At 45.4% G+C, this 22,098-nt stretch overlaps 1 protein-coding gene across 12 annotated transcripts in view; it reads right to left on the bottom strand.

Moving 5' to 3' along the window:
- Positions 1 to 22,098, bottom strand: part of CACNA1E (calcium voltage-gated channel subunit alpha1 E) — a 498,649-nt gene that overhangs the window by 401,196 nt on the left and 75,355 nt on the right. For all 12 annotated transcript variants that reach the window (XM_017951640.3, XM_021929889.2, XM_021929885.2 and 9 more), the window contains one exon: positions 1,660 to 2,107. In XM_017951640.3, coding sequence (XP_017807129.1) covers positions 1,660 to 2,093 — 434 coding nt within the window. In that variant the 5' untranslated portion in view covers positions 2,094 to 2,107. The remainder of the gene's footprint in view (positions 1 to 1,659; positions 2,108 to 22,098) is intronic.

The raw sequence follows: 22,098 nt of genomic DNA on the forward strand, positions 1-22,098 counted from the left end.
GTTTTTCATTGAGTATTGTGGGATTTCTTGGGTTAGGCCAGATGATAGGCATTGAGTGACATGAACAATGTGTATGACAGTCTCTGCCCTCAAGTTGTTCAGGGTCCTTTTAGAAAGATAAGATGGAGGTGCATTAAAAAATAAACTTCTAAATATGAAGAAAGACCAGCTATCAGAGCTGCATAGTATTTAAAGGCCATCTACTCCCTTCTACTTGTTTTTCAAAGTCATGATGAGGTGACTTACTCAAGGTCACACTACTAATTAGGTCACCCTGGGAATTAGACCCAAGTCTCCAAACCCCCACACTAGTGCTCTTACCATGGCATCTCAATAGGTTGTTGAGAGAAATACTTTGAGAGTTAGAATGAAAGGCACTGTGCCATCATGGTTAAAGGCATGGATTCCATAACCAGTCTGCCAGGGTTCAAATCACTAATTAATATCAAATCACAGTAACAATGTGGTTGTTCTCCAAGTGACCTTGAGAAAGTCACTTAACTTCTCTGTGCCTCATTGGTTACATGTGGCTAATAACTGTACCTACCTGATAGTTATGGTAAAGATTAACATGAGTGGATATATGTAAGGTGCTTGGAATGTTGTCTGGCACTTAAAGACAGGTATGCAAGGCTCTAAACACTAATAATGCTGAGAGATGAACAATCAAGAGATTTGTTGAATACTGCCTGTGCCTAACTCCTCTCTGAATCCCAGGAGCCCGGCATACATTGCGACTCACTGAACGAATGAATGAACTAACAAACATTAACATCCTTATGAAACAGAGATCAGCTCATTTACCCCTACTTGCATCATCGGAACATTCACTGAAACCAAGTAGGTAAATCCCACCACGACCACCACCATCAAAATACACCTGTGACTAGTCTCTTTGCATTTGATGACATCTAGCAAGTCAACAATCTAAAGCAAGAAGAGATAAAGACATACAGACCACAGGGCATGACAGCATGCAGAATAAACTGCATCCAGAGGGCAAAGCAAAGTCCTTCTATGGAGCATAAACCCGGGGCAACCGAGAATTAAGTGAAATACCATCTTCCTTTAATTTAGGACTCCTGAGGAGAAAAAGCCAAAATTCTCAACAGGTGTGAATTAAAGTAGGCCTTTTGCCCTACACAAACAGAGCAGAAATGAAGCCAGGAGTGGCCACACAGATCTTGGTCATTTTCTTCCATCCACTGGAGATGTGCCCAAAATGTAATCACTCATCCAAGGAGGATATTAAAAAGGCAGGGTTAGCTGCAGTTCCTGAAGGAAAGATGAAATAGTTGATCCACGTTGTGAAGGATTCTCCCTGGCTTTCAGGAAAGCTCAGAGAATGAAACAGACCCCAGTTCTTTCTCCACAGGCTCTTAGTGAAACAAGTGAGCCTTGGGGGCAAGCCAGATTCACCCGCATCTGACAGCCCAACGCCTCAGTGAGGCTGGACGAGGCCTACAGCAGGGTGGTGTGATCTGGGGCTGACCACAAGGACCTCACCCAGAGGATCCAGTCCCTCATTAGTCGCAGCACAGCTGAAAGCATCTCCCGACCCTCCAGGGCGGCCTCAGGGGGCCCATCCGCTCCAGGACCTCACCCCGACCCCAGGCCCAGCCAGCCATGCCCGCCCCCCCGCATCCCCGCCATACTCACTCCCATTCCTTGCGCCGGGCCTGCGGGGTGCTCTGCATCTTGTGCGCCTCGTGGGCCTTGATGATGTCGCGCTGCTCGATGAGGCCCCCGCGCCGCCGCTTCATGACCTCGGGGCTCACCGGGAGGAAAGGGCTGGAGCCCGCCTCCAGTGCCACGGCGCCCTCCCAGCCCGAGCCCTCGCCCTCCTGCACCGGGAAGAAGTTGTCGAAGCCAGAGGCGGCGCGCGGGGAGGCCGGCAGCATGCCCACCTCGTCCGAGGCGTCGGCCTCGAGCAGAGCGCACTGCTGGGGCCGCCATGCCTCTTCCTCCGGCAGGGCCAGGACGTGGCGGCGGCGGCGGCCCGCGGACCCGGGCTCAGGGCTCCTCGCAGCCGGGCACGGGGCGGCCTCGGGCAGCCTGCGGTCTGGGCTCAGTCCACGCATCTCGGGCACCATCACAGAACATTGCTCTGTGGGAGAGGGAGGGCAGAGACAGGAGTGGGGAAGGGAGGGAGGGAGGGAGAATGGGGCCAAGGTCACAGGGAAATAGAGAAAAGAAAGAAAGAGGTTAATGGCATTGCCCTCCAGGCCAAGGCTTCTGGCTTGCTCAGTGCTACATCCCGGGCCCGACCCACAAACTGGCACACAGTGGAGCTCAATAAATGATGTTGAAATCAGGAGCATCCGCAGTGGACCAGGCTGGGCGCCAGGTGTCCAGATTTTTAACAAAGTGGACTGGATTCTTGCTCTCATAAACTTACAGTCTACTGCAGAAGACAGAGGTTAAAGAAATAATGGTATGCCCCGGTGATAAGGTTTCAAGGTGCTGCAATAAGGAGAGGAGAACTCTGAGGGCCGCACATCTCAGCCCCACCTCGGACAGCTAGCTGGCTGTTCCCTCACATTTTTGGTGAAAGAATCCCTCTAGCCCCAGGGCCCACTCTTGGGGGACTCCCACCCACCATCTGCTGCCCTGCCTCCCAAGCGAGCTCCTGGGGGACCAAGCCACAAGGTGGTCTTTTTTTTTTTTTTTTTTTTTTTTTTTTTTTTGAGATAGGATCCATCACCCAGGCTGGAGTGCAATGGCGCAATCACGGCTCACTGCAGCATCAACCTCCGAGGGTCAGGTGATCCTCCTGTCTCAGCCTCCTGAGTAACTGGGACCACAGGCACATGCCACCACATTCAGCAAATTTTTTATTTTTTGTAGAGATATCGTTTCCCCATGTTGCCTAGACTGGTCTGAACTCCTGGGCTCAAGCGATCCTCCTGACTCAGCCTCCCAAAGTGCTTGGATTACAGGCATGAGCCTCTGAGCCCAGCCTAAGAAGGACTCTTCTTGAGAACTGGGTCCTGTATGCAGATTCCTTCCTCCTTTTTTAATACCTGTGTCTGCCTCAGGATCTGGGGCCATGTATGACTCAGATGCCCTACTGCTCCCCTTGGCATCATCAATCTCCTTTTCCATGCCAAGGAGGATAGGACCAGATTGGCCTCTGAATGACATACGCATTCAATCAGCGTTGACTGAGAACTTACCATGTGCCAGGCATTGTGCCAGGCACTGGGCACAACAAATGAGCTGGACTTAGTCCACATCGTCCTCATGGGAGAGACAGGAAGAACATCGACTATGACCACATGACAGGATGTGCTATGATTGGCATGGGCCTGATTGCCAGAGGAGCTCATAAGAGTCGCACCTAGCTGGGCACAGTGGCTCACGCCTATAATCCCAGCACTTTGGGAGACCAAGGGACCGGATCACTTGAGGTCAGGGGTTCGAAACCAGCCTGGCCAACATGGTGAAACCTTGTCTCTACTAAAAATACAAAAATTAGCCAGGTGTGGTGGCGCATGCCTGTAATCCCAGCTACTCAGGAGGCTGAGGCAGGAGAATCACTTGAACCCGGTGGGCAGAGGTTGCACTGAGCCGAAATCACACCAGTATACTCCAGCCCAGCCTCTGTCCCCAAAAAAGAGAAAAAAGAGAGGCACCTAGCCCAGCTGGGGGTGGTCAGGAGGGCTTTGTGAAGGAAAGGACCCTGGAGCTGGGTTAAACAGAGCTTGCCAGTTTAGGAACAGAATACAGGCAAAAGGAAGAGCAGATGCATGAGGGAGGATTTAGGGAAACCAAAGGATTCCTCCTGCCTCCCTGGTCACTCCTCTCTCCTCCTTTGTGTACCTCTCCTCCACTACTACACCCCTAAAGGTTGAGTCCAAAGCCATTGAGGTGTTTTCCCTGTTTTATGCCTCATGGTCCTGCCCAAGTGAAAGCAGCAGTCCAGGTGGGTGGCTGGTACTAGATCTTGACATGCTCTAATTAGCAAAGGTTTAACTTAATGAGAGACGTAAAAGTTACTCACACATTGCTAGTCCCCATAGCAGGTCTAAGTACTGGGGGGACAGTCCCTGTGGCTTGAGAGGGCCTGAACTTACCACCTTTTCAAGATACCTGCTTATTGCCTCCCTCCTAGCCAGGAGCCCAAAACCAGAATTCCTCCCAACTACACATCTTAGTGACCACAAGTGGCATCTAAGAAGTGTCCCATGCTCTACACGCTCAGAGGAACCCTGGCCTCCAGATCATTCAACCAGTGTTGGATGGTTGAGCACCCACTACATGTTGGGAGCTGTGCTGGGCACCCAGGGTGGCATCCTCCCAGAACACTGCCCTCCAGACACATCTCCCACTCCGCCTTCCCTCGGTTGGACTGCAAGTCAAATTGCAAGTCACAAAAACAAAGACTATTTCAATGGTTAGGAATCTTAATGATCTAACCATATCAATTTATGGATGCTGAGGTCCAAAAAAGTAGAGAGCCCCACCCAGGATCATACTGCCAATAAAAAGCAAAGCTGGGAGAGAACTCAGATTTCAAGTCCTAGCTTATGGTTTTCTCCACTATATTGATCACATTGTCTCTACCACATGAAGCAGAATCCATAAATGCCTCTCCCAGCCCCCCTCCTCATTATGCTTAGATAACAAATAGAAACAAAAAGGCTGGATGAGAGGATGATCTTAGCACATACGTGATAAAGCCTGATGGGAGCATTCAGTAGACTCGGACGTCCCTGGAGCCCTAAAATACCTTCTCTATTTGTCCCCTTCTCCATCTTCAGCATCTGGCCTGGTCTTCCTCACCCTACCAGCACCACACCCTAAGGCCTCAATGCTTTTGAGCTTGAACCTCCCAGGACATGATAGCCAGCACTAGGTACTTGGCCACCAAGTCCAGATCAAGGGATCAGGGAGAAGGAAGATAAAGGGTCCAGAATGAGCTTGGTAAGGAGGAGAAAATGTATTCCAAATCATGCCAACAGCTGGGTGGGTCCCTAGAAAGAGTGATTCATGTTCCTCACGTTGTCATTCTGTCTCAACTCCCCTTGAGGGATTTTAAATTTATCCTTCATTCCTACGATGTTTAAATGTCTCTCCTTCGCCACATGCACGCACACACCCCTCCCCTGCTGCTCCCACTCCCTCCCCAGGCCTTAGCATCTCCAGCAACTCCAAGAATTCTCAGGCTCTGCTGGCTGCAGCCTCCTTTCCCTCGTGTCTCTCTGTGACAAATGCTCCTGGGCCACCCTCCCAGGTCTCACCAGGCCACCAGTACCTGGCTCCCCACCTGTTTCCTGACCTATCCCACCCTCTCTCCTTACATGATTTCCTCTTCCCAGACACATTGCCAATTTGAGTCACATCTTTGCCAAAATTACAACAGCAATAATATGCACTGCAGAGCTCCAGCTTTATGTTGTGAATATCAAAACATGAAATTATCTCATCTTTCCTTTAAGAATTTCTGTTAAACAACCCTTCTATTATTGATACAAATGTTCATCAGGAGGATCTGTCACCCCCACTGCTTGCCAAGCCGGCCAGTCCCCAGTTCTGGCTAGCACCAAGCTGAGATCTCAAGCAATTCAGACAAGCTAGTCTATATCTTCTAGGAAAGGATACTTGAATCTATACTTAGCCTTCCCCCTCCAATCCCCAAATTCTGGCGTTCCTTAAATTCCTTGAGATCAACAATTTTGTCTTGTTCATCTTTCTATACCCAGCACCTAGTACTGAGTTCAACTCAGAGTAGGTGCTTATGGTGACCATTAGTGCTGTTTGCCAAATATTCTGATTATTGCCCTGGTAGAATGTATTTCCTGGCCCTCTATGGTTGAGTGGGGCCATGTGACCATTCTGGCCAGTGAGTTGTGAGTGGAAGTGATATATGTTACTTAAGGCTAGCATTTAAATGCCAGTACAAAACTCTCTAAAGCAAGGATTGGTAAACACTGCAAAGGGCCAGAAAATAAATATTTCAAGCTTTGCACGCCATAGAATCTCTGTTGCAAAGGGCCAGAAAATAAATATTTTGAGCTTTGCGTGCCATACAATCTCTGTTGCAACTATTCAAACTCCACTGTTGTAGCATGAAAGCAGCTAGAGAATATGTAAATGAGTGGGCATGACTGTGTTCTGATAAAACTTTATCTGTAAACTTTGGTCTTTCAACTGCATTTCTTGGACTCCATTATTGTCATTCAGCCTACGCCCATGGAAGCAGGTTCTACAGAGAACTAGGCAAAAATAGGAAATGGAGATCTACAAAAGAGAACGACGGGTGGACCCAGGTGAGCAGCTGCCTGAGAGCAAAGTTGCTGTCCTGTAGCTCACACTCAACACAGCTGAATGGAGGGAAAAGAGGGCCTGCTTAGAAATTAGAAGTTATAAGACCAGCTCTGTGAAACTTGCCCAAGAATGAGCTAATGAAAGCTTTGAGGGCACCTGTCTGACTCTAACCTTTGCTTTCTACCTACTTCTCTTCTTATTCTTCATTGCTAAGTTTGGTTAGTGGGCAGAGGGTGTGATTTTAAATTATGGGGATCCTGAGGAGGAAGAGGGTTTAGTGCAATCCAGCAGCCCCAGAAAAACCCTTCCCTTGCTTTTCAGGGCACAGTGGGATGGCAGAATAAGGGCTCTCCTCCTCCACCTCCACCCAAGCACCCTGCACTGCCAAAAACACTTGCGCTCACAATTACACTCCTGCCTGCTTCTGAAATTGTCTTCCCTGTTACCCTTCTAGAGTCAAAGTCAAGATCTTTGTCCATGAAGAAATATTATGTCTTTTGCACCATCTTTCCCTTTATACTCTATCAAGAGTTTTACTTTATAATTCATCTGTTTTTGACTGCTTTAGAAATAATGGTCCGTGCACCCCTTTGGCTTATCTGTGCCTCTCAGACCCTTAAAGATGAGTCTGCCACATGGAGGACATTCATCTTCTTCTTCTTGGGTGCATGCCCATCCTATTCCCACCCCTCCACCACTCTCTTTCTGATTCCCCCAGAACATGTGCATCCTCTAACTACCTTGTGAGAAGTGGATACACCAGGAAGTCAATGAAACTTACGCTTTTCTAAGTCTACTATCTTCATTCCCTGAAAGTTCTGAGTTCAGCAAAGAAGTCTCCACTGCATATACCACCAAGCACATGGGCTAAGAGACAGTGGACAGAAATGGAACTGATGAGTACTGTGAGGTGAGTGGTAGGCACACAAGTGTCCCCAGGCTGGCTCTGAGCTATCCTGGCTCTGTACCCTCTGTCTGCTATGGGCTGGATGAGGGCAAAGATGCCCTAATTCCCACCTGTTAGAAATTAAAAGTTATAAGATGCAAATGAATTTTTAGATATGATACTCTACAACTTATATATCATGCTGAGTTAATTGTAAAAATGATTCTCTTGAGAGAGAACTGATATAGTTAAATGGGTTTCCTGCCCAGCAATAGGAATGGCAGGGAATGACCTACTCAGCATATTCACTCGCCTACTCTGAGAGGAAATATTTCCTGTGCAGAAGTAAATATTCATCTAGGGATTTTTCTTAGCTGAGCCAGCCTGCTACCTGGCCACAAAAGGAGGAGTAAAAGCTGGGCATGATTTTCATTTGCCATGACTTCCTAAGACTGCTCTTCTCAATCTCTAGTGTACATCAGAACCATCTACATTGCTGGTTAAACATGCAGATTCCTGAATGTCTCTCCAGAGATTCTCATGCAGTAGATCTTGGGTAGGTTCAGGAATCTGCATTGTTAATAGACACCCTTTCCACCTAGGAATCATGTCTTTAAACACTGTCCTAAAAGCAGTGTGTCAGCCTGAGAGGTTGTGCTAAGTTGGTAAGAGGTATTGTCCTGGATGAGTCAGGTTGTTAAAAGCTGCTAGAACAGTGTCCTTCTCAACCATTTCCAGTCTATATCATGAAAAAAACATAGCAAAACACACCCAGGAAGAGTTCCCTGACCCACCCCGACTCCCTGCAAAGCTCTATTCTGCCCTGGACTGGCATCAGTTTTTGCCCACCCCACATTCCTCTCCACGTGCCTATGTTGTTATGGTGACTGTTCAAGGATGGGCTAATGTCCAACAGCAATTTAACAGGCTGGTGCATTCTCAATGTAAACCAGGACTCAAAGAAAACACTCAGCTTCAAATATGGAGTGTGCACTAATTCAGCCTGAGTCTCTGCGGGGGAGTGGAAAGAATCCGTAGTCTAGTATCAGAAGCTCTGGGTTCAGGTTACAGTTCTGCCACTTGCTAATCAAGCAAGCTTTAGCTTGACTTCTCTAGGTCAGTTTTCTCACATAAACAATGAGGATAATAATATAACCTGCCCTACAGAAGCCTATGATAAGAATCAAGATAGTGTCTGGGGAGGAACTTGGAACTGTAAGTTAGGTAAATATAGAGCAAAAAAATAGAAGTTAGGACCCTGAACTCTGGAGCTAGGTATGAATCCCAGCTCCACTCTCACCAACTGAATCCCTGGGCAAATTACATAGCCTTGCTTATCTTAATCTGTAAAATGATCGTTAAGAGTAGATACATCCACTTTGGCAGGCTGAGGTGGGTGGATCACAAGGTCAGGAGTTTGAGATCAGCCTGGCCAAGAATATGAAACTCCGTCTCTACTAAAAATACAAAAAAATTAGCCGGGCATGCTGGCAGGCGCCTATAATCCCAGCTACTCAGAAGGCTGAGGCAGAGAATTTCTTGAACACAGGAGGTGGAGGTTATACTGAGCCAAAATTGTACCACTGCACTCCAGCCTGGGAGACAGAATGAGACTCCATCTCAAAAAAAGAGAAAAAAAAAAAAGTAGATACATCATAAAGTTGTGAGAATTAAATACAGAAGCTCATAGAACAGCACCTGGCCATAAAAATTCGCTACCATTTTTATTATGTAAAATAACTTATGTTTGTATTAAACAACCTCAAAATATCTCAAAATATCTGTAGCTTAATAAAATAAAAACTTATTTCTCTCTAATATCACTGTCTAATGATGCAAGTTGCCCTGGAAGATGGAAAAGAGAGACTGCTCCACATAGTCATTCAGGGAACCTGGCTCCTTTCATTCAGTGGCTCCGCCATCCCCTGGGGAAGGCTTCAGCAAATTTTTTTCTTAAAGGGTTAGATAGTAAATATTTTAGGCATTGCAGGCCATGAGGTCTTAGCTGCAACCAGTGAAAGCAGCATAGACAATATATAAACAAATGGATACGGCTGTATTTCAATAAAAATTTTATTTACAAAAACAGGCAACTGGTCCTGCTAACACCCAAGCCTCGGACCTCAGAGTCTTCCTAAGCTCTTTTTCTCTCCAGCTGGGAGACAAAGAAAAAGAAAAAAGCACTTGAAAGATTTTGCATGAGGCTTACAAGCAAGGCCTAGAAGTGGTGTGTATCAACTCTCCACATTCCATTAGCCAGAATTCAGTCACCTGGCCTTGCTTAATCACAGGAGAGCAGAAATGTAGTACACATGCATACCAAGGAAGAAAAGGAGAAAACCAATATCAATAAGCACTGGCAATCTCTATTACACTATTGCTATTTGTATTGTGTTATAATCACAAAAGCAAATGCAAATGCAAACACTTACAAATATGTCAAATACATGGAATATTGGCCAATCTACCTGTGGAAGGGAATTAGTTGATTGCCAAAAAATTGCTACATCATAATGTATAGAGAGATAGGTAATCAGATTTTTTTTTTTTTTTTTTTACATAAAAGAAAAAGGAGAAACTCTAAATGTTGCGGCAATCAATATACCAAAGGATCTTGATGATTTGGAAAACAAGACCTCAAAAATATTAAGTGTTGGTGGGTCTTCATTAATTACATAGAAGGTTTACATCACAGACAATATTTATTTCTGCAGTCCTTTGATTAATGACTACCCCTTCCCAGCTAGCCTTGAAGCTACGTGAAGGCAGAGACACCTTCTGCTTCACTGACTGCTGTATCCCCAGTAGCTGCAATTGTAAGCATTCAGTAAGTGCTTATGAAAGGAAAGAGTAAGGGGTGGAGAGAGGGAGGAAGATAAACAGGTACGGAGGAGGGAAGATATTTTGCAGTTTCCCATACTTTTCTAAGGAACTTAAGGGAGGTAGAAAACTTAGGACAGAAAACTACTCCTCGGATAGCCTCTGGAAGGAAAAGGCACAAGGAGTCAGTAATAGTTATAACTGGAAAGAAAACAAAATGCTACAATCCCTTGAACTTGGAGAAACAAATTGAAGTTCCACAGTTATCTAGACTGGGATAGAGAAGGGCTAGGGGCTAACTTCCAGAAGCCTCTATATAGTCCCTGAAGGGTGTTTGTCCAAACCACTGCAGCATCAGGCTCAGACAACGGCATCTACAATGCTGCAAAATCTTCTCCAATAGCCTCTTTTCTATCAAAACATTCTCAAGTATCAATCCCAGTAGCACTGGGGATCTCCAGTTAGAGCCTCGTAATATCCCTCCCACCCACTCAGACCAAGATTACTTGAAGTGATTTTCTTGGAGGTAATTGTCTTTTAAAGGGAGTACGTTGCTACTGCAGTAAAGTTATGGACAGCACTGTTTGTGCTGGCAGATTAAATCTCCTCTCTGAGCAGGGTCATAACAGCAGCACAGGCTTTCAAAGGTACTAGCCCAGGGGCATCCCCTCATGCTGCAGCTCTAAGTAGGGAACATGATTTGGACTGGGAGAGCCAGTCTGAGTTGCCACCTAGGGAAACAAGAACAAAGCCCAAAGCTGGGCATATGGGGCCTACAATCTGGTCTTCATGGAGGACACCTCACAGCCCTCAAGTGCCTCACATGTTGGCCAGTTGTGAACTCCTGTGCTGGTGGCCTGAACTGTTCCCCATCTGGCTGCCAAGTCTGGCCCCTTCTGGTCAGATTCCATCTGACCTATCTCAGAACCCAGCCTTTGTGCACACCTCTGCTGTGATCAAACACGTGGGAAGTTACAAAGAAGCTTGACAACGAGTGGGAAGATCTCGGGTTAGGATCTGGATACACAGGAGCTGATGGAAATGGAAGAAGGGCATACCTGTGCCTCCAAAGCATATCTGATCTCTGAAAGCTTTTAGGATCTTTTCTTCATTCCACTTTCTTCTCTGTGCCCTCTGACTATTCTGTTTTGTGCTTTTTCTTTCTGGTCATTTATTACATATTTTACCACATGATTACCAATAATGATGTTATAATTAACCTGCTTTTTAAGCCAAAGAATTCATTGAGAACAAAATTCACATTTCTAGAGATAATGTGGCCCAGAGGATTTTTAACTCAATAAATGCATACTGAGCACGATGTTGGCAATTCCAGGTGCACAACACAGACTGGTGTTTCCTGAGGTTCTGCAATAAGACACAAGGCACTTATAAGATAAGACCAACAATTACAATCCAATTGAAAGTGCCCACATCTCTCTAATGATCTAAAAAGGAAAACTCTAGTAAGCACTATGTTTACCTCCTCAAGATCGCTCCATCCCCCAACCTTATGCACCATGCGTACAGTTTGGGGGATGGGCTCCAGCTCCATGGCAGGTTCTAATTAGACTAATCCAGTCAAGGTAACCACATCCCTTTGCCAGTGATTAGTTGAGATAAGGGCATGTGACTCATTTAAAGCCAATGAAGTATAAGGTAACATGTACTAGGATTTTGGAGGGAAAATCTCCCAGCTTTTAAGGGAAGGCTAGAAAAAGAAGTGGTCCCTCTCTGCCTCTGGACAGGGTTCTGCACAGATGCAAACTGTGAAACCGCTGCCACCACGTCACTGCCAACTGAGGATAAGCCTGCCACATGGAGGAGAGGAGGGCCAAGAAAATCACAAGAAATGGAAAGGGAGTCCCAGATTCAATCAACCTGGAAGCCACCCCACCTTAGACCACCAGCAATATGAGCCAATACAGCTCCTACTGGCCAAAGCCCATTTGAGTCAGGTTTTCTGTTACTTACACCCCAAAGCACGTTAGTTGAGGGAGCTCCCATATTCACCTGCACAATTACAAGATTTTAAATACTCCACAAGTCTACAAAGCCATTTAATTGTTCTGATCACAGCAAGGGGGAGTCTTCTTATCCCTCTCTATGTTTTTTGGTTGTAGTTCATGTTCTATAAATGGACACTGGGACTTCACTTTTGCATAAAATTCTTGGTCAGTATTCTAATTCTAACAATCTTCAGAATAATGGAAAAATGACTCAATCTAAACTGAATAAAGTTAAGTTCAATTGGGCAAGCAGTAAGTTTGAGGTGGGGAAGTAAACACTGCATTGGATTATATGTAAAAGGCCTTTCTGCAATTAAGTAGGGTAGAATGAGAATGAGGGGTCATACTAGACACCACCTCCACCACCATCATCAATAAAAATAATGGTTAATATTTATTGGGTTTTTAATTTTATACTAGATACTATAAGGGGCTTTTATACAACAAATCCTTTAAATTTTTACTTAATTCTCAAAAAATTCTTATGAAATAACTATTACTGTGAACTCAATTTTACAAATGAAAAACTGAGACTTAAAAGAATTCAATAATTTTCCCAAGGTTATGGTCACACAGTCATTAAATGGAAGAGCCTCTTATCTAGATCCGACTGACTCCAAATGCCATGCCTTCATCTACTGCACCATGCTGGCTCTCATTATGGTATGAGTTCCATTTCTTGAACTTAAGACCTGAAATTCATGTTTATTAACCAACCTGTTGGGTAAGTACTTTTATCTTTCCCATTAAGTAAAAAAGAAAATAGAGCACAGAAACTTACCTAAGGTCACATAACTAGTAACACTGTACCTAGAATTCAAAATCTGATTCCTTACCCAACGTCTCTCTGGAAGTTGAAGTAAGGATAGTATAGGCTGTACTTTGAAATTGGATGGGCCCTCAAATAGTCCTGTCCTGACTGTTTGTATGTTTCAGTGATGGCAGGTACATATGTACATGTATGTGCAGGGGGGTAATAAGTTCATGCATGTTTGTGCCAGGTGCATGTTTGTGTCAGGTTCCACCTGCCCCCCCCGCCCCTGGCCTGGCTCCTTGTCTTTAAGCAGGTCCATGTAGAGGAAGCAGAGCTGTTGTCAGCAGCACTTTCTAACTAAGCACAGTGCTGCGTGGGAATGGAATACACTCTGGCTTGGCACAACAGTCCTGGGCCTCTCCAAGCAGCATCATCACAGAGCAAGCTCTCAGACTGCCCCAAGAGGTAAGGGAAATAAGGGGTGGATCATCCTTTGTGATCTTGTGATTGCCTGATGGGAATCAAGTGATGGCTCTGCTCTGGGAGGAAACTAGGAGGAACGGGAAAAATGAGTCCTGGGACCTTCCCACCTCTTTCCCTGGCCCCTGGGCTCTCTCTCACCACCTTAGACCTCTGTTCCCCAGCTGCCAGGGTCTTTACACCACCCTCTAGCTGTTGCCAAATTCCTGTCTTTACCATAATATTCTACAAAATCCCCCATGATTATGGCAACACTACTCTTTGATCCAAAAAGGAAGTTAACTGGTCTGAAAAGAATATTTTTTCTGATTTGCAAATTTATATATAAGAAATACCTCATCTGGTTACAAAAATTGGTATACATTTAGCTGTGTTAGCAGATCACCTTCTTTGAAAATATATAATGATACAAAACGGGAGTATGAGATTGTCTGGGTCATCAATCATCACACACAAGCTCCAAAGTGGCCCATCCTACCTTTCTTCTACTTCTTCTCAGACCAAACACAAGTCCCCCAGGGCCATGTTCTTCATTGGTGATGAAAATCGCTGACATAAATAGGCCCCCTCTAAGGTGTTGGTGTTCTAGGGAGCTGGGCCACTTAACAGCCAGGCAGTAATTCCAAGAGGAGTCAAGAAGAGGGGCATCTGCTAGCGGGTATAAGAAAGACCCAGTGCTGCAAAGTGGAGGGCTGCCGCTTCCTCCTGCTACACATCTTTCAAGCATTTTAGCCTGATGTTTCCTATATAAAAATCAGTGCAATTTTCACTGGAACTAGTTGAATCACAGACAATAGCGAAGCTCTGTGACAAGAAGCCCTCCTTTATCATATGAATTATAAATATAAACTTTCTCTTTTTGAGCCAAGCACCATACTGGAGGTTTTACAAGCCTTACTAGCCAATCTCCTCAACAATCTTTAAGCTTTTTTTCAAAGTGAACTGAGTCATTCACTCATTCATCCAACCATCTACTTATTCAATACATTGACAATAAGCACCTATTACATGCCCAGCATTGTGCCAGGCACCGGAGCTTAAAACAGAAAAGTAAACAGATTCTAACATGAACCTTGATTTGTGCTCAAGTGGAAAAAACACATAAGGTTCTCTGGGAGGCCCTAGAGGGTCTTGGGGAGTTGGGGAGGCTGCCTGGAGGACAGGGTGTTTAAGTGAAGAACTGTGCATCATGTCAGGGTCAGCAAGGCAGGAAGGATGGGAGTTAGGGTGGACTGCAACTGAAACAGTGTGGTCAGAGTAGGCCTCATCGAGAAGGTGACATTTTGGCATACTCGAAGTAAGTGAGGAAGTGGCAATTCTGATATAGGGAAGACAGAAAAAGCTGCACAAAGGCCTAATGAGGGAACATGCCTAGAATGTTCCTTGCTAGGAGCAACAAGGAGGCCAGTGTGGCTAGAACAGGAGTAGCAGCAGATGATATCAGCGATGTAATGTTAGGAGGCAGATCACAGGGGGCCTTTGCCTTTTGCTCTGAGGGAAGTGGGAAGCCTTCAGAGGGTTTTAAGCAGGCATGACACTCCTGTGTAGCTGCCAGTGAGGACAAACTGTGGGAGAGCAGTGGAAGAGACAGGGAGACCAATTGGAAGCCATTGCAGCCGTAATACAGCAAAGCGTGACCCTCTCAAACCCTGGACAGAGACAGCTTTGCAAAGTGATCAATAGGAGCTCAATGTACCCCAAGGGAAAACACAGACCATCAGGACGGGGGAGAGGCAGAGAGAGAGGGCCTGAGATGGCCCCTTCCCATCCCTAAAGCTCCTGTGTCTCCTGAGTGGTGCAGAAGGCTCTGTGAAGATTCCCTGTCTTCAGCACACAATCTTGAGCCAAAGAGGGGCACGGGGATCTTGCCAATGGTCCTAAAGGGGTCTCAAGGCTTGGGCAAGGAGGAGACACGGTTCATGTATCAGGAGACAAGAGGCTTGGTAGGGCATGCGGATGCTTCAGCAAATGATGTGGTGGGGGAGAGGTGTCAATGCCCACAGACAAGGAGGGTCCTCTTCCCTGCAGCCACCGACAGTCTGTAGCCTCCCGAAAGGGTCTGCAGCCCAGATGCTCAACCCCAACGTCAGGCTATATAAGCTTCAGGAAAGGAGGGGTAGCAGGCAACTGACTGTATATACATCAAAAGAATGACATATATAATCAAAGGAATGATAAATCATCAGTTAACTAGAAAATCTCTGGCTAGAACTAAGGTAAAACATAAATTTAAAAAGATCAGGTTGTTTTCCACTAAAGTGGCTGGAAACTCAGAAATCTAGCAAGGTTCTGGAAATAATGAATGCTAGATTTTTATAATCTGAGTTTTGTGAAGCAAATTGAAATCTGCTTCACAATGTACCCCTGGGTCGGGGGGAACACTGAGATACAGCATAGAACCACAGTAGATCAGATTCCATATTATTTATCTGGGACATCTGTACGATTCATCCTTCAGAACAGTTAGGGCTAAAATTCAGCAATAAAGGTCTTAAATGTTCAAGGTCACCACTTAAGGCCTCACCTGTAATTCTTATAGTCTAAATGTCTATTACTACGGCATGGGTTTTGTTAGCTTCATCCCAGGCAATCATATCCATGAAATTGTGATTTGTTGTACTAATTGCATTTTTACTATTTTAATAGTAAATTCCTCACCAAAGAAAATCGTCAAGCATACCACCCTGTGGGAAACATCTAACAATTGACACTTTGGGAAACACTGTCCTCACTGGCATGTAGTATCTACATAATATTAAACAGTCATCTGAGGTGTTAATGCTGAACATGAGGTGAGAACATTAAAGATCCCCTGAGCTATCCTAGTCCTGCTGGAGTCAGCTTGACCACATTCCCTCCACAGTCATTCAGTCTTTGAACACCTCTGTTGACAGGGATTTCACTATTTCATTACCACCCTCCTTCCCCCACCACCCAAGCAACTATTCCAACTTTAGATAGCTCTATTAGGATGATCTTTCTTATTCTGAGCTGAAATCAATGTGTGTCAGCACAGAAATCAATGGTCTGTAAGGAAACGCAATTTATTCACCTGTGGCCACCTGGGACAATCTAGAAAAAGAGGATGTAATCAGCAATAAAAGCAATGAAGAGAGGCCAAAAATCAATGTATCTCCTGTCAGAATAGCTCTACGGAAATAACTCAGTGTTTTCTCAATTGGCTTAGAAGACCACAAGATTTTTCATTTGCTTTTTTCTTTTTTTCCTTCTACCTCTTTTCCTTTAAAAAACAAAAACCAAAAACAAACCAAAAAACACTCTCTGAGCTTTCTTCCCTGTGAAAAGCTAATTGTAACTTTCCTGCAAGCCATTACTCAGGTTATTTTGGGAAGAATCAACTTCTACAACTTCAGAGGAAGGACAGAAAGGTCACAATACTGGGAAGAACCAAAGGATTTGAGGGGATGTGGTGGGGGGACTCACCGAAGGACCCAGGCTCATGTGAGGCAGAGGAGATTCTCCCTAATATTTATGTCCTCATAGTGTAGACAGAATTTCTGAAGCGACCTTCTACACAGCAGCATTGCCTGGAAGGGAGGAAGGGAGCTCTGTTTCCAATTGGATCTCCATTGCCTTTTGCCTTTTGATTCAAGTTGAAAGGCTGATTTTTAGGGATGAGGCTACAGATTTCAAAGGGGTGTTGGTTTTCGCTTGATGAAGTCAAAGCCAGTGGAAACTATGTCTATAGTAGGTCCAGTTGCACTGCTCAGACCTCGTTCCTGAAAGTGACATGGGATGGAAAGTGGTCATAGTGAAAGGTGACCAGGGTGGGTGGGGGTGACAGAGCAATGCTGGTGCTTCATGGAACCCAGTCCTCCTTTAGCTCATGGAGGGAGGGCACTCCGCATGCCCTGCTCCAGCAGCCAGGAGGTGCCTACAGAGTTCCTGCACTTTGAATCAGCTTTTCTGGCCCTTCTTGCCCTTCTTCCAGCCCTGGCTTTGCCATTTACTGGCTTACTATCCTTGAGCAAGTCAGCCAACCTCTCTGGGCCTCAGTTTTCTCATCTGTTATATAGAGATAATTGTCCTTTCCTCCAATAGATTTATTATGAGGGTTAAATAAGATAAAGTGTGAGCACACACGTCCTAAGCTACAAAGCTTATGGAAGAAATTGATGTGATCTTAATCTAATGTAAGGTTTTGGCACCAAAAATAGGTGCCAAAGTTTTGTTTTTATTTTGTTTTGCCTTGTTTCTGTTTTTCTGGAAACGGTGAAAAGGGAGAGCTGGTCCTTGCACGTCAAGACTCCTTGGAGAAGGAAGGGAAATTAAACTGCCCCTCCCCTCAGCCAAGGCATCTGGGTAGAGCATGTGGCTTTCATAGATGTTCAGATGACAGCAGTTTCATTTTACAATTGACCTCAGAAGAGAGAGAGGTTGAAGCAACAGCGGAGGGCTGAGCTCCAGAGTGGGGACAGGAGAAAGAGGTGGCTTACCCAGGCAGACACTAGCTTAATAAGGTGACATTTGCACATTAGCAGCAGGCTGGCTAATTGATTTGTTCCTGTTACAGGAGCATCTGTCTCTGCAAAAAGGTGATGGCCACCAGCTCTGGCACAGTTGCTAGAAGAGTGTCCAGGATCTCTCAGGTCATTTTTTGCCCTAGCCAATAGGGTAAAAGCATTTTGAGAACCAGGAGAATGCCAGTGAGAACTGACTGGAGTACAAGAAGGATAAGGGCTGCATGTGGAAGCCCCAGGGCTGGGGAGCTCAGCAGGGAGAGGGAAGGACAAGACGGGATGAGAGGGAGGGACACCAGGTCCTGGAGCTGGATTCTAAGCATTACCGATGTAGTCCATTCAAAAGTTTTTCTCACTTTCCTCCTTTATCCTGGAGTCTTCCTAGTGACCTCAGTGAGAGGCTAAAACCCCCCACCCTGGCCAGGCACAGCGGCTCATGCCTGTAATCCCCGCACTTTGGGAGGCTGAGGCAGGCGGATCACTTGAGGTCAGTTCAAGACCAGCCTGGCCAACATGGTGAAACCCCGTCTCTACTAAAAATACAAAAATTAGCCAGGTGTGCTGATGCACGCCTGTAATCCCGGCTGCTTGGAAGGCTGAGGCAGGAGAATCACTTGAACCCGGTAGGCAGAGGTTGCAGTAAGCCAAGATCATGCCACTGCACTCCAACCTGGGTGACAGAGTGAGATTCCATCTCAAAAACAAACAAACAAACAAACAAACAAACAAACAAAAAACTCACCCAGGCAAGGGCCTGGGTTTCTTAAGGGTTCAGGACAGAATTCCCATCCACCTTGATTGTGGTGAGACATAGTAATAGGAGAGGATTCTATAATGTGAGGCCTGCTGGGAGCATGGGAGGCATCAGTGGGGACTGATGCTCTTGACCCTCCCAGGTCTGCAGCTTGCAAGGGAGTCCCAGCTGTTCCATTGGCCAGGTTCGCTACAGAGGTGTTCAAACCAGGCATCTTCTGCAGGCTGGACAGATGTGTTCTACTCCTAAAATAAAGTAGCTCCAGTCTTTACCCAAGTCCCAGAAGAAGAATTAGTTAATGGAAAGAATTTTCTCAATTTTAAGATTTCTCTCCTGTAATTTCTTTTCCTTAAACTCTTGAGATCTGATACCTCTTGTCTATAAAAGAATGTAGTGGGCAATTTTATCTGTTTTAGCATAAACTATTTATTCTGAGTGGAGCTCTGTTTCTATGTTATTCCACAGTGTTCTACTCAGGACCATGCTCCAGCAGTTACCTTTCTCTTCTGCATTGGATTACTCCCATCAACGTGCAAACATACTGTTCTTTCTCTCATCTTAGAAAAACCACTTCCTTCACCAACTATTACCTGATTTCTTTGTTCCCCTCTGTGGCAAACTCTTCAAAAGAGTCATCTATATTCACTGTCTCAGTTCTCCTTCTCTCATCCCTTCTTACACCAACTTTGATCAAAATTTTCTCCCCACTGCTTTTGTTAAGATTATCAATGCCCTCCACATTGCTAAACCCAGTGACCAGTTCTTGTCATGCTTGATGTGGTAGCCAGCTTCCAAGATGACCCCACCTCCTGGGATGCTCACCTTTGTGTGGTCCCCTCCCACACTGTACCAGGGCTGGTCTATGTAACCAAGAACATTCAGAAGTGATGGCATGACATTTCCACAGTTAGGTACAAAAGACTGTGGCTTCTATCTGGGGTGCTCTCCTGCAGTCTGTCTTCCTCTTGGGCCACTTGCTCTGGGGGAAGCCACTCAGATGGCCCACATGGCCAGGAACTGGGTTGCCAAGAACTGCAAGAGCGAGTTTGGAATGGGATTCTCTAGCCCCAGTTGAGCCTAGAGATGACTGCTGCCACAGCTAACAACTTAATTTCAACCTGCAAGAGATCTTGAGTCAGGACTAGCCACCTTATCAACTCCTAGATTCCTGAGTCTTGGAAACTTTGTGAGATAATAAATATTTGTTGTTTTAAGCTGTTAAGTTTTTGAGTGATTTGTTATACAATGATAGATAGCTAATACACTTGACTCATCACATTATTTGACACAATTGATCACTCTTGCCCCCCTTGAAACACTTTCTTCATTTGGCTTCCATGACATCACAGTCTCCTGGTTTTCCTTCTACCACATTGATCGCTTCTCAACTTCCTTTGCTGGCTCTTCTTCTTCTGCCTTGATTCTTTAAGCTGGAGGCCCTCAGGCTGCTGGTCCTTTTCCCTCCTGTCTCCACTCACTCCCTTGGTGACCTCATGCACTCGGGTGACTTTAATTACCATATACGTTGTCAACTTCAAAATGTATATCTCAGCTCAGATCTTTCTCCCAAATTTCTGACTCATATAACCAGGTGCTTCCATGACTTCTCTACTTGGATATTTAACATACAACTCAAATTCAACAGGCTCAAGTGTGAATTCCTAACTTTTCCCATCCAAGCCTGCTTCCCAATCTCTTTCCAAATTGATGGCAGCTCTATCCTTCTGGTTGCCCAGGCTGTCCTTGACTCCTGTACTTCTCTTATTCCCCATATCCAATCATCAGTGAATGCTATTGAATCTACCTACAAGATATATAAAAAGATCGAGTCACTTCTCACCATCCACTGCTACCATTCTGGGCCAAGCCACCATCATCTCTCATCTGGACACAGCAACAACCTTCTAACTGGTCTCCCTATTTCCACCCTTAACCCTCTACACTCTATTCTGAACACAGCAGCCAATGTGCAGTGTGAGCCTCTTAAATAGGCAGAGCACATCATTCCGCTCGGCACAGCATCCTGCAATGTACCCTCCTTTCACTTAGAGTAACAGCCACAGCTGGCCTCCCAGTGGTCAGCAAGGCCCTGCACCACCTGGCTTCCTGTTACTTCCCAGACTCCATCTCCTTCTAGTCTCTCTTTCCTCTGCTCCAGCCACACTGGCCTCCATGTTGCTCTCGGAACATGCCAGGCTCACTCCCACAGCATTTGCACTCACTGTTTCTTCTGTCTGGAATGCTCTTCCCCTAAATATCATTCTGGGTAAGTCCATCATCATCTTCACATATTTGCTCAAGTATCACCTTAATAATGATGGCCTGTCTTAGCCATCCTGTAGAATCCTTCATACTACCCCACCCTCAGCACTCCTGAGTCCCCTTATCCTATTTTCCTCCATAGCACTTATCATCTTTCAACACACTAGAAGCTGTATTTGTTTATGTTAGTGTATTGTCTATCTTTCCCTGCTGAAATCTAAACTACAAAAGGGCCTGTATCTGTGTCCATTTTATTTGATGAGATACCCCAAGCCCTTAAGGATTTCTGGCATGTAGGCAACACTAAAAATATTTTAGTGAATGAATAAGTTATCTGAAATTGTTACAAAAGCCTCACAAAATATTCTGTATTATCCAAATTTTACAGATGAAGAAACTGAGAAAAGGCAATTCACATTTCTCAGTCTTCCTATGTGCCAGTCACTTTAAATATGCTATCTTATTTAAACCTCCCATTTTACAAGGCTCAGAGATGCTAAGTGGTTTTCAAAAGTCACATAAGTGGTGAGAAGGCAAACTCTGATTTGAACCCAGGTCTGGCTGGCAATAAAGTAAACTCCCCCACTGCTCTTCCCATTCTTGTGTCAAGCACCTTCCGTGCACCTGGACTGAGTCAGCAATCAACCGTCCCCTGAGAAGCCACCTTTGGCCAACAGAAGTCACCACATCACACTCTTGCAGGATCCCTTACAGGCCCTGTCTAGAGACCAGCAGCCAATCCCTACTTTTCTTGCTATCCCCAGGTTCAGGCACTCAGTCCCACTCAGTCCCACGGTGGCTGACAGTCACACAACATAACCCCAGCTGCTCTTCAAACGCACAAACCCAGGAAGAGGTTCTTGGTAACTGCTTGTTGAAAATCGCAAACGTTTTTCCAAATATTTGAAATGTAATGGTTTTTAAGGCCTTGAGTCCAAATGAGTACTCACTGCCCCCATCAGAAAAGATCATAGTCCTTCTTGGCCAGGCACGGTGGCACACGCCAGTAATCCCAACATTTTGGGAGGCTGAGGCAGGTAGATCACCTGAGCTCAGGAGTTCAAGACCAGCCTAGGCAACATTGCAAAAGTCTGTCTCTACCAAAAATACAAAAAATTAGCTGGACCTGATGGCACGTACCTGTGGTTCCCGCTATGCAGGATGTGAGGTGGGAGGATAGCTTGAGCCTAGAAGGCAGAGCTTGCAGTGAGCCAAGATCATGCCACTGCGCTCCAGCCTGGGTGACAGAGGGAGACCCTGTCTCAGAAAAAAAGAAAAGAAAAGATCACCTGCCCCTCCATCAGTTCCATCCTCAAAGCCTTGAAGACAACATAAAAGACAACTAATGGTAATAATAACGAACATCCTATCAGCTTTTACAA

The sequence above is a fragment of the Papio anubis genome, chromosome 1 (assembly GCF_008728515.1).
Source record: "Papio anubis isolate 15944 chromosome 1, Panubis1.0, whole genome shotgun sequence".
Lineage (NCBI taxonomy): Eukaryota > Metazoa > Chordata > Mammalia > Primates > Cercopithecidae > Papio > Papio anubis.